We start from the raw sequence: 14,896 nt of genomic DNA, 5'->3' as shown, positions 1-14,896 counted from the left end.
ATAGAAAGGAAACAGTATAAGGATTAACTCATTACCAGCAGCCTTCTGATTTTTACATTGAAGCAGAAAGTTTTGATTTCATTTATTACATAGAAATGGACCAGTGTGCAAACAGAAGTGTAAGTCATTGAGGATCTGAAGGTCTAAAATAAATTTTCGTAGAGGGGTGCAGCATTCTGAGGATACCACCTAAACTGCCTTTCCCCACATACGATCTCTGAACAAGTTTAAAAATTACTTAATGATTCCAGATCTGTTAGGTACACATCTGAACAACAAGAATCCACCAGGCACCTGATAACTGAATTCTACATTTCTTACCCAAAGCATTCAGTTTTGGAACAGCAGTCTGATTTAGTTCTGTCTTCAAAGTTGCAGCTATGCTTGTGCCCCCAGTAGAGATTCTACTAGATGCACATAGTTACCTACAAAACAGCCTTGGCTTCCATAAGTACTAACAGTGCAGAGGACAGCATGAAGTGGCCTTGTGTAAAAGTACAGCTTTACTAAAATGAGAGGGAGACACTTGAAGCAGGATTGTCAGTCTTCAGACTCTGAGTCAACCAGAGCTTTGACTTTTCTCTCACTGCTCATCAGCCTCTTCTCAAACTCTTCCTCACTAATTTTACCCTTTTTTAACCTTTTCAAAAGTCGTGTGTCATTCAGCAGCTCCTCCATTTCCTCATCTTCAATATCAGAGCCCTGCAGATAGTTGAAACAGTGATTTACTCCTATACTGAAATGCTTATGTTCTATATATTTGAACACTCTAGAAATAACCATATTAATTTTTTACTGCTGGCGCTTTGTTACATGTCTTGTGCTGCTGCCATCCATTACGTAACCATATTAGGTTGGCCCTAGTATGTGTGGCAACACATGAGGCAGTAATAAGGGTTAAAGATGCTTTAGTAACAGAAGGGGACATGGGGAACAGTGGATTCTCTTCTATTAGCATTCAAAATACTATTTAAATCTTCCCTTTTTCCTGCTTTTTCAACCCTGACCCTATTAAAGGAAACCCCCAGATAAAATTAAACTTGCCAACTGAAACGGGGGGGGCAAGGTTAAAATTAATACAAAGAACTTTGCTTTGCTAAAAGTAACATTACATTTGCATAAAACTTGCACGGAATATAATGAGTTTGAGCCACTTGCAAGGAGAGGGCAACCTCACATCTTGCTCCAGAGGTGGTGGCTGAGGAAGGTGCAAACCAATGTATTTCCTAGATGCTGCCCATTTTGGACCATTCAGGCCTCCACAGGTTTCATGGCCCATTTTGACTTTCTGCTACTGGAGGCTTACAGCAGGATTCTGCTGACAGAAGCCAGGCAAGGAATAGAGCTTCGTCCCTCTCTATAGTGGGTTGACTGCTCACCTTTTTTCTTAAGCACTCTTTTGAGAATGTAAGAAACTCAGGTACTGCAGCTCCCTTCATTTCAGATTGCTTACAGCTCTGAGGAGTGAGACGTAAGCAATCCATTCACTGGCGGAGGAGGACTGGATGGAACTTGCTTTTGAATTCATCAAGTTCTGTCTTTGGGGGTAGCAGGCAGGCAATGTGGACAGACAGTTCTCCAATTCTGTACCAGACTGAAGTCCTTATACCCGCCCCTTGCTTTTGGGGACTGTTACATTCTAACCTGGCTGTGACTATACTGAAGTAGTCACATGCGAGTTTGAGGAACTTAATTTACCTCTTCTCTTCTTCTTTTCGTCGTCATTTTCTTCTTCTTCTCCTTTTTGGCTTTCTGCTTTGACCAGGCTTTATTCCTTATGAATTTTCTTTTTCCTTCATTTTCTTGTCTGTCCTTTCTTTGCTGCTCTAACAGCTTTTGCCTTTGTTTTTCTCTATTTTTATCTTTGAAGGGAATGGAGTCTGTATCAATACTGACAGGAACAAAGTCTGAAAAACACTTTCCTTTTAGTTCAGGCATCTTTGGCATCCTCAGCAGGGCAAAACCTCGAGCAAAACTAGCAAAGTCCAGATCTGTTAAAATAAGGATTAAGATATCAGCATGTGACAAAGTAATAGACCTAATCCACCAAAGTACTTAAATATATGAGTAGTTCTACTGATTTCAATGGGACTACTCATGTTTAAGTATTTTGCTGGGTTATGAAGGAAGGGGGGTGTATTTGCATAGGATTAAACGCAGACAGAGTTTATGTATGCAAAACCCCTTCCTTCCCTAACATACTGCTTCCATCTTGATACTCAATTGCTTCTCTACTTAGCAGTTTCTGGAAGTCTGTGCCTATCAGTGGGAAATTGTCCAACAAAATATTTTTTTAATCAAAAAAATGTCAATTTGTCCAAATGGAAATTGTTTACAAGATAGGGCCAGTTTCCACAAATTCAAAATAAATGGTAGGGAATAGGTTTTGAAGTTGTCAGAATGTCCCACTGCAACATTTAACAAGTCATTTCAAAATTTATTTTAAAAAAGTAAAATAAAGGTCAAAAAACTAAACATTTAGAAACTTTGATTGACCCAATCAAAAAAATTAATCTTACTGGTTTGCAAAAATTTTCAAGACAAGCTTTTCATCCCATTTCAGGGCAGGAAAAAGATTCAAAATCTCAAACTCTCGTGAGACAGAAAAATCATTCCTTGCCCAGCTTTACCTCACAGACCCAGAGAGAAGTTATTCAGTCACCCCACTTGTCATATAAACAGTCCTTAAAGTAAAGCATTTTTCTGCAAAAATCAGCCCACTGTTAGATAAGAACATAAGAATGGCCAACTAGCACAGTATCCTGTCTACTGACAGTGACCAATGCCAGGTGTCCCAGAGGGAGTGAACCTAACAGGTAATAATCAAGTGATCTCTCTCCTGCCATCCATCTCCACCCTCTGACAACAGAGGGTAGGGACACCATTCCTTACTGGCTAATAGCCATTAATGGACTTAACCTCCATGAATTTATCTAGTTTTCTTTTAAACCCTGTTACAGTCCTAGCCTTCACAACCTCCTCAGGCAGAGTTCCACAGGTTCCATAGATGTGTTTAGAAAAATCTGTCACCAAGAGGCAATGCATCTTTTACTGTTTTCATTAAGTCAGACAAGGATCTCTGCGCACTGCAAGCAGTGGTCTATGTCTCTCTAAGATTTGCTTTCTTGCTCTGTCAGAATGGCATGGGCTGGGTTCTTATCTGCAACTTTGACTCTATCTCCCCTTTGTGGCTTTGACCAAATCACTTAACTTCTGTGCCTCAGTTTACCCCACTGTAAAATAGGATTATGCCCTCCTTCTGCAGAACTTCAGGAGTCAATAATTGAAGATGTAAAATTCTATATAATCATGAAAGTGGTATCAATATTTAACTTAACAGAAAGTAAACTGTTTGTATGGGAACTTGGCAGGTGGATGACCCTCTAGTGCTTGTGCAACAAAACTTTTGCCAAACTGAATATAGTCTTTGAAGTAAAGTAAAAATAGCAGCTGCTGCTGGGAATTACCTTTTATTCGGAAGATAAGATTGCACTCGTGTTTGGCGTAGGCCTGCACACAAGATACAAATGCTTTCATCCCTTTCTCAAACATGGCTCTGTCAGCCAGAGACAGAGTCTTAAGTTTTGGAAGAACATCTACCACATTTTTCAGTGGTTTCATTTCCTGCATGGGACACTTAACCAAAAAAAGAAAAAACCATAAGCAAGAGCTATATATAATGGTTTAAAATAAGCATTGGAACGTCAAACACATACTTCAACATTAATTAAGCCTCAACACATGGAGGATATTTACCTACCTCATGTTTTTTTACTGATGAAGAAACAAAGTTAAGAGGCCTAACCATAGTTTACACATTGAGTTCTGAGAGAATAGGGAACAGAAAGCTTTGAGTGGTTTGAGCATTGGCCTGCTAAACCCAGGGTTGAGAGTTCAATCCTTGAGGAGGCCGCTTAGGGATCTGGGGCAAAAATTGGTCCTGCTAGTGAAGGCAGGGGCCTGGACTCGATGACCTTTCAGGGTCCCTTCCAGTTCTAGGAGATTGGTATATCTCCAATTATTACCTATTACCTTTAATCCTCACTCAACTCCAATTACTAGATCTCACTGCAATTGTCCTATGCTAATCTGGTGGAATTAAGACCATTATTTTACTTTCAGCCCCAAAAGGAGGAGGTCACTAAAAAGGCACACAGATTTTCTATTAAATATTACTGTATATACTCAATCATAAGCCAGTTCATTTATAAGCTGACCCCCCCCCAAAATGGATAAGTAAAAATGTAAAATTTTTATGACCCACTCATAAGCCGACCCTATAATTCAGGGGTCAGCAAACTTTGGCTCCCGGGCCATCAGGATAAGCCGCTGGCGGCCGAGATGGTTTGTTACCTCAAGCTTCCGCATGCACAGAGGTAAACCTAAGTAAACAAAGTGTCCCGGTTTGCCAGCTGCTTATCCTGACGGGCATCAGGGAAGCATCAGAGAAGGGGGTCATCTTATGAACCGGTATAGAGAGGGAGAGGTGGGACACAGCCCCTCCCCTCAACAGAGGGAGCAAGGAGAGGCAGCACAGCCAGCACCTGCTTACCCTGACAGGCCCGGACAGCAACAGGTGGGGAATTTTTTTTGGGGGGGGGGGCAGGGGGAGGAGGAAGAGAAGCTGGGGGTCAGGGGAGTAACCCCTATGACCACCCCCCACATGACCCCCCACACTCTCCCCATGCCATCCCTTCCCACCTTATTTGGGGAAGGCCAGGGGAGAATGTCTCTGGTGTGGTGGGAGCTGCTCCAGCAGGCATGCATAGCTGCAGCATGTTCCAGCGGGCTGGGCCGGGCGGCACGGCCGCAGCCTGTCAGCCCGCTGCAGCTGCTTTGGAGGCTAGGGGGACAACAGCGTGTCCAGAAGCGGAGAGACTGGCCCCGCCTCTTCCCTTCTGGCTCTGCTGGCTGTGCTGCTTCTCCTTGCTCCCTCTGTTGAGGGGAGGGGCTGTGTCCCACCTCTCCCTCTCTATACCCGTTCATAAGCCGACCCCCTTCTCTGATGCTTCCTTTTACACTAAAAAAATTCGGCTTATGAACGAGTATATACGGTAAGTAGATACACCTCTACCTCAATATAACGCTGTCCTCAGGAGCCAAAAAAATCTTACCGCGTTATAGGTGAAACCGCGTTATATCGAACTTGCTTTGATCCACCGGAGCACACAGCCCCGCCCCGCCCCCCGAGCACTGCTTTACCGCGTTATATCCAAATTTGTGCTATATCGGGTCGCATTACATCGGGATAGAGGTGTAATTACACAATGCAGGGACCAATCCTGTTTTAGCAGGGAGATGAATTAGTTTACGTAAGTGTCTCTCAAGTCTATTTTTTGTTACTCAGCTAGGTTAAAACATCTCATATACATGTTTTAAAATTTATGTATTCTGATTGAAAAAAAAAATGGTTTTAGGTCCCATGAATTAGTTTTCATTGTAATTCTTTTCTGCTGTTAAGAAATAAAAGCCAACTCACCTTTTGGTTTATTGAGAGAAAATTTACGTAAGATTCTTCCATGGGAAGCAAAAACACAAGCGCACTGCCTAAATGGCCAATTCGAGCTGTTCGACCACAGCGATGCACAAAGGCACTAAAAACACAACAGAAAATTGTTTTAACAGGATGAGATGCTCAATTTGCTTTTAAAGTAATACAAGACAATGAGTGGAATGGCAGGTTTTATGGAACGGATCTAGGGCTACTGTACAATCGATGTAGGTGAGTAACTACCAACAGGTGTTACCTGAATACAGTGCAAGCAGCATATAATCCCCCCAACCCCCCAGCACTCAAATGTTCATGTTAAAGAAGATTTGTCAAATATTTGAGAGAGAGAGAGAGAGAGAGAGAGAGAGAGAGAGAGAGAGGTTAAAATGATGACACTGGTACCTGTAAGATAGGGAAATAAAGCTAATTAAAGTAACTATTTTAAACCCTCATTATAGCACTTCCTGAACAGCTCTGCCCTGGCCTACATCTCTGCTCATTTGCTTCTTTCATTCCCTGAATGTCTCCCACCTTACTTACTTACCTTTGGTATTCTTCTCCTGACACCCCTTATGCTAGGAACTCTTTTCCATACCCTGTAAATGGCCACTACCATTTTATTAATATTAACCCACCTAACCTATAAGTGCTGTTACAAATGTCAGTTTTAACAAAAACTGCAGTGTTCCAATCTTCCTTTGGGCATGTGAGACAGCTGCATTGTTTTGTCTATCCAATCAGACTAAGTCTTGGGCAGGGAGTAGATCTTCCACTGTGTTTTGTACGGTACTGAGCTCATTCTGCACTTAAACCAGCACATTTATGTAAACAGAAATGGGATTCAAATTCTTAGGAAGAATTGAAGTTGTACCTTGCACTGCTAGGTGGATCATACTGTAAAACCCAGTTTACTTCTGGAATGTCTATGCCACGGGCCATCACATCAGTGCAAACTAAAATGCCACTAGAAAGTTGGAAGAAAATGCAAATTTTTGATTAAATAGTCATTTTAGAAGTGCCAGCCAACAGCTCCCAACTTCTGCTCTGATTTATACATCATGCATCCCCAATCGAGGCTGTGGGAGTGCATGTCAAGGCAGAATATTTGCCTTAAATTTTTAAAAAAAATATGAATATCAACATTAGGGAACATACTACAGGTGAGCTAAAATTCACATTGAATGAAAATTCCACTGAGTATTTAGGAAAAGGAATGTATTTGTATTATATCCTACATACCACTAATTTAAGCTGGATAAACAACTCTTCCCTTTACAAGTTCCATATTTAAATTATTTCCCCTGCTTCTAAGTACTATAAGCATATTAAAGAAAGATCAAACGATCTAACTGCAGTTTTTAAACTATCAATAGGAGATGGGGGAAATGATTCCATTTCACATAGAAAGCTAAAACTGAACTCCTAATGCTTAGATGGCAATAAAAAGGACATAACCAGGCAAGAATTCCAGCCTTTTTCCAATGACACACAAATATTGCTGGGCCCTAATGACTGCACATATTACAGAACTGACAAAAGCAGATAACTTTAATGGAAACGAAAAAGCATTTTGTTGGTGATAAACCCACATTCTTTTGTTCATATACTAATAAATGAATCTCTGGGTTTCAACTCCTTTTATCAGAGAGGGGAATTTTCACCATCGCTTCTCTTTCAAATGGGAGTTACCCAAGAGCAGTTTGTGTTATTGTTTTACAAATTTATCTGAAATTTTTCCTCATTCAGTAGACCTATAAACACTTAAAAGTGAATGTGATTTGTATCATCCACATTATCCCAGCTTCTTCAGTAGTCTAGCTAGCAGCCTGCTCAACAGGAAAGCCACATTTCTATAGTCAAGTGGTATGTACTTCCCCAGGCTGAAAGATGAAGTTTTACCTTTCTTAGCATGTACACCTTTGACTGGAGTAGTCTATTCAAACGCTCTTACCTTGGGAGTTTCCGAAACTCGGTAAATATCTTGTTACGTTTATGTTTCATTTTCCCATGAATGCACATTATTTTCACATTTTTAACTAAGGATTCCAGAGCTTTCCCATAATATTCCACACAGGCACAGGTACTGAAGAGAAAATGAAAACCACAAAAAGTCAGCATCAACTTTTGTTTGTAAGCTGCATTTTTAATGTTACAACTGCATGTGAAAGGTGTTGCCTCGAAAGCCCTGGAGTCTTGGAGTGCTCTGCTTAGCCACAGAACAGGAACAACATGACAGGACAGTGCAAACTTCCTCCACGATGCCCTGCCAATGTGCCTAAATTCTGATCCAGAGGAACCTCCACGGTTCAATCCTTGGCCTCTCTGGTGAAGTTACCAATCATGCTTGTGGTATGTGTGATACAGTTATCCATGGGGAACTGGATTGAGACTATCAACCCATTTCACATAGGTCACTGGACAGCCCTCAGATGGTAATGATGGAAACTCATCATCTAATTTGTGCTGGATTTTAAGAGCTAAGCTGAAAGCAAATGACATCCCCATTACTGGCACTCTGAGCCATCCAGTCTCTTGCTAGGAAAATTTGTTACTATTAAAAATAGGAATGTAGCTGAAGATCCTTTACAATAAATTTTCTAGACGCAACTATTTCTACTATATTCTTGAGGCGAGATATATTGTGAGTCTAAAAAAAGGCAATGCAGGATGTTGGACTAAATGGCTTCCTATGGGTCCCTTAAAGCACTAACAGTTCTATTACTCTATAAACTCATCCAAGATATAAAGATGTCTTTAGAACCAGCTTAATTTGTTTTATGCCAGCAAAGGCCTTTCATACGAGACCTAAAATTGAGGTCCTGCCATTTCTGGTCACCAAAGATCCCATGCTGTTTTTCACATGAGTAGGAGCACTGGTTCTCAGTACCCTGGCCAAATTCTAAAAAGGGTTACAATTACATTCTGTCTCACTAAATACCCCCTGAAGTGTCAGACAATATTTTTCATCACTTCCTGTTCTTAACTATCAATTGGTGTTGATGTTAAACACCAGCTATATTCCACCTCATTTTATAAAGTACAAACATTGCTTTACCTACTACAATTTGCCTGTCAATTTAAAGGTCTGATTCTGAATTCCTTGCACACCCAAAATCACTTTTTTTTTTAATTAATTTTGCATTCGGTGGGAATGTAAGATCTAGCCTTACAGGTGGAAAGGGCTCGAGGATCCTTCTGACAGAAAGGTGCTATACCAATTGCCTATTATTACTAAAAGTATGAGCATTATTTTAATGACTAATGTACAGCTGTCTATGATAATACCATATTGTGGTTAAGAAATAAACACTGAAAGTTCACATGGCCTGAGCAGTTCTTTCATTATCACAAAGTATAAGACAATTTTAATGTGAAGCAATGATCCACCCCCTTTTTTGTGCATTGTACCCTACACAGAAAGTAGTTAATGTGCTCTCTAGTAGATCACCTTTAGCATGTGTGTCTCATACAGCACTGAGCACACAAATAATCATTGCACTGTTTTCACAAAGAAACCAGATGAATTACCTGAAAAAGACCAGATGTTTTTCCTGCTTGTGTTGTCGAAGAAAATGCACCAACTGATTAAATTTTTCATCTGCTTTGCATATCTACACAACATCAAAAACATACAGAAAATAAACAGTGGGTTCAAGATGAGCTGATTTGCTTGTTTCTTCCATTCACCTCAGTATAGAGCCTTTGTGATTCATTCATCACTAATATAGGAGGCATTTTACGCAAGTTAATGCTTCTGAGATGTATTCCACATACATCAGTGTGGGAATACTGTCCTTTATGTATATTGCTGCTTACTGAAGTTAATTAAAAAGAAATAAACATTAACGCTGGAATTCAGCTATTATTGGAGGTTTCTGAAGCTGAACTATTGACCTAATTACAAATCTTGATTGAATTTATTTTCTCAGTGAGTAAATAAAGAATGACCTCAGGGGTTGGGGAGTGTTACATATTATCTCCATTTCAGGGACAGGGAAAAATGAGGCACAGAAAAGTTGAGCATGTTCCCCAAGGTTATAGAAAGTGAATCAGTGGCAGAGCAAGGAATTAAGGCCAGCAATCCTGATTTAGCGTCTCCAACTCAAGCTACTTGACAATCCTGCTTCAGCGGAATTTGAAAGGTCTTTGGCTTGCTTTAGTAGTTGATTTATCTGCATGAATCCTTCTGAGGGAAGCTCCTATTTCAATCTTTGTTTACTGCAATAATGTTGCTAGCTGTTTTTGCTGCAGTCTTAGAATATTCACTGTTGCATTGTTTCTGAAGGTAACATGACTGTCAAACTGCAATGCACCAGAATGCAACATTCTGAGTTCATCATTATGTTTAAAACAGAAACAACAAATGTGGGGAGCAGGGAGCCTCACCATGTAGTAATTTTCAAGCCGTGTGGGTGTTTTCTGAGTGCTACTTGCTGCCACTCCCTTCTCTTTCACTGCGATGCGGACAGGATTTCGGAGACCTGCTCTCACCAGGTTCTCTACTTCTTGAGTTTGAGTTGCTGAGAACAGGCCTGTTCGTCTCTGCTTGGGCAAAAAGTCCAGAATGGTATTTAAACTGCAAGTAAACACAATTTAAAAAGAAAATGGCTCCAGATTTCCATCAAGAGTAAGTTTTATAATCAGTTTTTAAACAGAATGATTTTTACAGAAGGGTGCTGTGCACAACACCGGCTATTGCACTACCAATCATGTGTTTGCTTGACTGATTATACCCCATGTGTGTTTGCATCTGAGGTTTTAAATATGAGGTCAGATGAGATTTACTTGAATGTACTATGAATAACTATGGTTTTGATTATTAGCCTTGTTATGTTGCCCACTTCCCTTGGCTCTTCTCCTACATTTTAATCTCACTGTGTGACCTTTTACAAGTCATGTAACCTTTCTGTGACTCAGTTCTTCATCTGTAGCATAGGAATAATATTAATGGTTGTAAAATGCTTTGAGAGCCTTAGATGGATAGCATTATAGGAATTACAAGTACTACTAGAATTATATTTTAAAAATACCTTGCTTCGAATCCCATATCTAGAAGTCTGTCTGCTTCATCCAATACCAGCACATCAAGGGATTTCACACAACTTGCTAAATCCAGCCCATCTGCTTTTCTTCTGAACATATCCTCCAGACGGCCCGGTGTGGCTATAATGATGTTCCCACTATCAGTGATGGAATATACAGTTTAGGTTAGATTTTAATTGTACTTGGATGTCAACACCACCCCAGAATCTCAGACCACAAACCTGCATTCAAAACACAGTCTGGAATCTTCAAGTGGGGACTGACCTGTGCACTTTTGACTGTGGAAGAGAGCTCTGTACACTAAAGATTTTCCTATTGTGTGTCTTATTAACATATAAAGTGCTCAGATATTATGCTGAAGGGTGAAAGAACAAAACCCTAAAGATAGATAACTTATGCATACAACAGCTCCCCAGCTACTTATATTGATCCTAGAGCTCAAAAAGCTATAAAATAGCTGTAAACTGAAAAGCATTCTGGGTACTGGCATGCAAACAAGACCACCAAGTATATGCCACTTTATTTCAGAATTTCCACATAAGTATCACCACAAAAAGCAGTTTGTTAAAATTACATATCAAATTTACTTAGACAATAGTCTGGTATTCCCAATTCAGGCCTCTGACAGAGTGCCCAGCAAGAAAGGCTGAGTCAACACTCTGTTCACAACAACTCCAATCAAGCAAGGCAGAATAGAGCTGACTAAGCAGAGCTGTGCCTAATTTGTGGGTGGGACAGGGCAGAAAGGCTAATTAAGCTATTAGCCAGGAAGGGGGTGGGGGGAGAGAGATTGCTCTCCCCTACTTGTTATAGCAGCTGTATATGTTATGAAGGTAGTGGGAATCCATTTGTAAATAAACTGCACAAGGTGTTGGACCAGCAGAAGAGTCTCAGAGTAGTTTGTAGATGGGAACAGAGGCAGGAGCCAGGAGGCCCTGTTACAAGGCCACAGATTGCATTCACTTAATTGTGAGAAACCAGAGTATTTTTTTTTTAAACAAAGATCATTCATCTTCTACACACTTTTTTCAACCCCACCCTTCCCAAGCTGAACCACAAGGCTATTTATTTAAGATCCTCTTTAGCACTTACCCCTGCTGTGACATTTTACACTAAGTAAGCCAACTAAAATCTCTCTTTAGTAAAAAATAAATAAATAAATAATTTATGCTATGCACTAGCCCTCGGTCAGTAATACATTTGATCCCTTCCTACTGTTTTGTTAGTCCCTCATTATGCGTGTCTAATTAGGAGACAGATCCTGCAAGCACAAAATACATAAATAACTTGATTTATAGAAGGCAATGGGTTAAATACATCCTTAAATATGTGCAGGATTAGCACCCTAATTTATAAACTCCTTGGGGCAGGGATTATGCTTCATTTCTGCTCTGAGAGCCACCAATAGAAATACAATAATTATCAGTTAACTCACCCATGTTCTTTGAACTTTTCAATATCTTCTACTGGATTCCTACCACCAATCAAAAGAATCTGTCTGAAACAAGAAACATGTCACTCAAAAATTTGCAAACAAAAGCCAAAGGGAAGTCTGTTTTCATTACAAACCTAAGCATACCTACCTAAATTGGGGGAAGTGTTTTGTGAAATGTGATAGCACTTCATCAATCTGAACAGCTAACTCTCTTGTGGGCGTGATGACTATGGCTCCAACCTGCTCATTAGAACAAAAGGAAAGACAGAAATAGACAAATGCCCCAAAAGACATTTACTATTTGCTGTGACTATGAAATTATGATGCTAAAGTTTCCATGTGCAAACACCATTTTGTTAAAATGCTGAGAAATAAACAAGTGATCCAATTCAACCATCACGTCCTGAAACATGACAAAATGGGCTGCATTTTACACAACAGACTGCACAGTACAGTAAAACAAAATACCCTTTAAATTGGGTGCACAACATTTTTTTTTAAGGCAATAAAAAGGTCTTTAGTGACAGGTAGCACGGAAGTGAATTCAAATTTGTTCAGAAATCAAGAGACATTACAATAAAAAACTAAACGATCATACTTACTTGATTTCATTACACTGTGTGTTATCTTAAAATATAACTTCCTCTCTAACAGTTTACGGACATCTTTTGGTCTTGGTAAACAAAAAGCAATACACAAGTACAAATTATTACTAATCAATTTCACAAGCTAGTCAGGAACACATTTAAACAAATCTATAAGCAGCAGCACAGTACTTTAAAAATTGTTTTCAATTAATTTCTGGTTACGAATGTAGTAAGGGCCTGATCCTGCAAACCTTTAATCATATGTGAAACTTGACTCTTAAGTAGTCCTATAAATCTTCAATCTTAAATTACAGCTATATATTTATATATTCAAAATCCCTCAATTCAATCTTACCTGCATTTTCTTTAACTTTTCTTCCCGTCTGAGGAGAATTTCTAATATGGGAATTACAAAAGCTAATGTTTTGCCACTGCCTGTTACCTGTGAATATTGAAGCAAAGTTAGTTTCTTCACGAATGCAAATACTTGTAAGAAAAAACAAACAGTGAATTCAATTCACAAAATACTCACCGCTTCCGCAGCAACATCTTTATTGTTCATAAACAAAGGTATAGTTGCAGACTAAAGGAAACAGAAATATTGTGCACTTACATCCTCACTGGTTTAAACAAATCTTACGCAACTCAATTCACCCAAGGATCTAAAAGTGCTTTACAAACGCACATAAGTGTCATCAACCCCATTTTACAGATGGGAAAATGAACCCCAGAGAAGTTAAGTGATTGCTCTAGGTCACACAGGAAGTGCAGGGAGAAGAGAGATACGGACCTGCCCTGAAAGAAATGGGGGCTTGGGAGGGCCCGTGTGTCTTGGAAGGGGAACCTGGCAGACTGGGGGTAGCATGGATTGCAGATGGGAAGCTTGACAGGGTGGCAATAATTGGAGAAGTCTGTTTGTGGGGCGGGGGCAGGTTTGAACGGTGACTGACCCAGAGATAGAAAACCCAGGAGTTCTGACTCTCCATCCCCTGTTCTAAGCACCAGCCCCCCATCTAAAGCAGAGCACTTGAACCAACTTGTCATTTCCACAGCTCACTAGAGCAGCACACACTAGCACCTATTGCCTTCTCAGGCGCTACTCATTACATAATGGAGCATCTTCCTTTGGGACTTGCCATCCCCTTTGCACTATACACAGCGACAACCCGCACCAAAGGGGCCCTCCCCCGTCACATTACAAAAAAGGCAGCGCACGCAGGTCACACCACGGACGCTATATGATGGGCTCTCCGCTGTACTGACCGGAGGGGCAGGCAAGCACCAGACAAAGACTCACAGGAGCCTCCACTGCACGGGGGGGTAACGCCGCGAGGGCTCCCTCCTTCCAAAGGGCCCAGCAGGTACAGCTGCAGCGGAGCCGTGAGGGGGTCTCACCCGGGGACAGACGGCCGAGCTCTCCCCCACACCGTGTTAAAGGGGGTGGTGGCGATCACAGGCTCGGGGGAGGGGAGGGCAGGGCCCACCCCGTACTGAGCACGGACCACACCACAGAGCCCCCCGCCCCCGAGTCATGGCCCAGCAGGCGGGGCTGCTCCCTCCCCCTACCTGCACGGGGGTCATGTGGGGGAAGCCCAGCTCCCGCAGGGTCTGCAGGACGCCCGGGCTGAGCGTGACGGGCAGAGACTCCCACCTCCCCTCGGTCACCCTCTCCATCTCGCACGGGCTCCTTGTGCTTCCGTCCGTCCGTCCGCCCGCTCAGGCGGCCCCCCGGCCTGGCGGGGTCCCTTCGTCAATGAGTCCGTGGGAAAACAGCGGCCGGGCGCAGATGCGTTCCGCTTTGCAGCAGGGTGGCGGTACAGAGCTGCTGCCGGTGTAGTGTGAGGAGCCGCTGACTAGTTGCTTCTGCACTAAGCCAAGTCCTTCCAAACTTTATCGAGGCTTTTATTTCACACTCCTTAGGCTAAATGTTTGAGCACCTTCGGAGTTAGCGCTGCAGAGGTGATTTCTATCTTCCAGACCTTTCTAGAGCACTTGTTGCTCTAGCTCCTTTCACATCATGATTGCCACAGATGGAAAATTCAGCATTTTCTACCACATGACCTCAAAGTGACAGGAAGGCAGGTATTTCCTTTATCTAAGAGATATGGAGCCAGTTCTGACCTTCCTTGCACCAGCACTAAGTCAGGAACACGTCTGTGCAAAACTTATAAAACAAGAATCAGGTCCTATGCATTTAGGAAGCTCTTCCTTAACATGTCTTTAGGCTTGCCTAGTAAGATGTGCTTTGGTACATGATGGGTATGAGTGGTGAGATACCACTGAGTTTCTCTGCACTGACTTTGCTTAATTAGCCTAGAGTTTTTTTCCTTCTCTCCTTCA

General features: G+C 41.4%; 1 protein-coding gene across 4 annotated transcripts; it reads right to left on the bottom strand.

Moving 5' to 3' along the window:
* Positions 1 to 46: 46 nt before the first annotated feature.
* DDX55 (DEAD-box helicase 55) lies at positions 47 to 14,535 on the bottom strand. 4 transcript variants are annotated; one of them, XM_039504923.1, is made up of 14 exons: positions 14,123 to 14,535; positions 13,089 to 13,139; positions 12,912 to 12,998; positions 12,118 to 12,209; positions 11,970 to 12,032; positions 10,522 to 10,671; positions 9,878 to 10,067; positions 9,020 to 9,102; positions 7,443 to 7,574; positions 6,363 to 6,455; positions 5,480 to 5,594; positions 3,468 to 3,636; positions 1,699 to 1,991; positions 47 to 702 (listed from the first exon to the last, which is right to left on the bottom strand). In XM_039504923.1, exons 1-14 carry the CDS (start codon positions 14,228 to 14,230, stop codon positions 541 to 543), a joined length of 1,788 nt encoding a protein of 595 aa, XP_039360857.1. In that variant the 5' UTR covers positions 14,231 to 14,535; the 3' UTR covers positions 47 to 540. The 4 variants fall into 4 exon arrangements, with proteins under 4 accessions (XP_039360857.1, XP_039360860.1, XP_039360859.1 ...); XM_039504926.1 differs by having other exon boundaries at positions 14,208 to 14,228; XM_039504925.1 differs by lacking the exon at positions 14,123 to 14,535 and adding an exon at positions 13,854 to 13,947.
* Between the last annotated feature and the right edge of the window lie 361 nt (positions 14,536 to 14,896).

Source organism: Mauremys reevesii, linkage group 18 (genome assembly GCF_016161935.1).
Source record: "Mauremys reevesii isolate NIE-2019 linkage group 18, ASM1616193v1, whole genome shotgun sequence".
In the NCBI taxonomy this organism is placed as follows: domain Eukaryota; kingdom Metazoa; phylum Chordata; order Testudines; family Geoemydidae; genus Mauremys; species Mauremys reevesii.
The sequence above is the reverse complement of the archived record's forward strand: the minus strand, read 5'-3'. Positions and strand labels throughout refer to the sequence as shown.

Coding starts and splice junctions, on each gene's coding strand:
- DDX55 (XM_039504923.1), bottom strand. CDS start 14,230: ATGGAGAGGGTGACCGAGGGGAGGTGGGAGTCTCTGCCCGTCACGCTC. Junction 12,210..12,911: donor AAAAGTTAAAGAAAATGCAG/GTAAGATTGAAT, acceptor TCTAATGAGCAG/GTTGGAGCCATAGTCATCAC. Junction 6,456..7,442: donor GAGTTTCGGAAACTCCCAAG/GTAAGAGCGTTT, acceptor CCAACTTTCTAG/TGGCATTTTAGTTTGCACTG.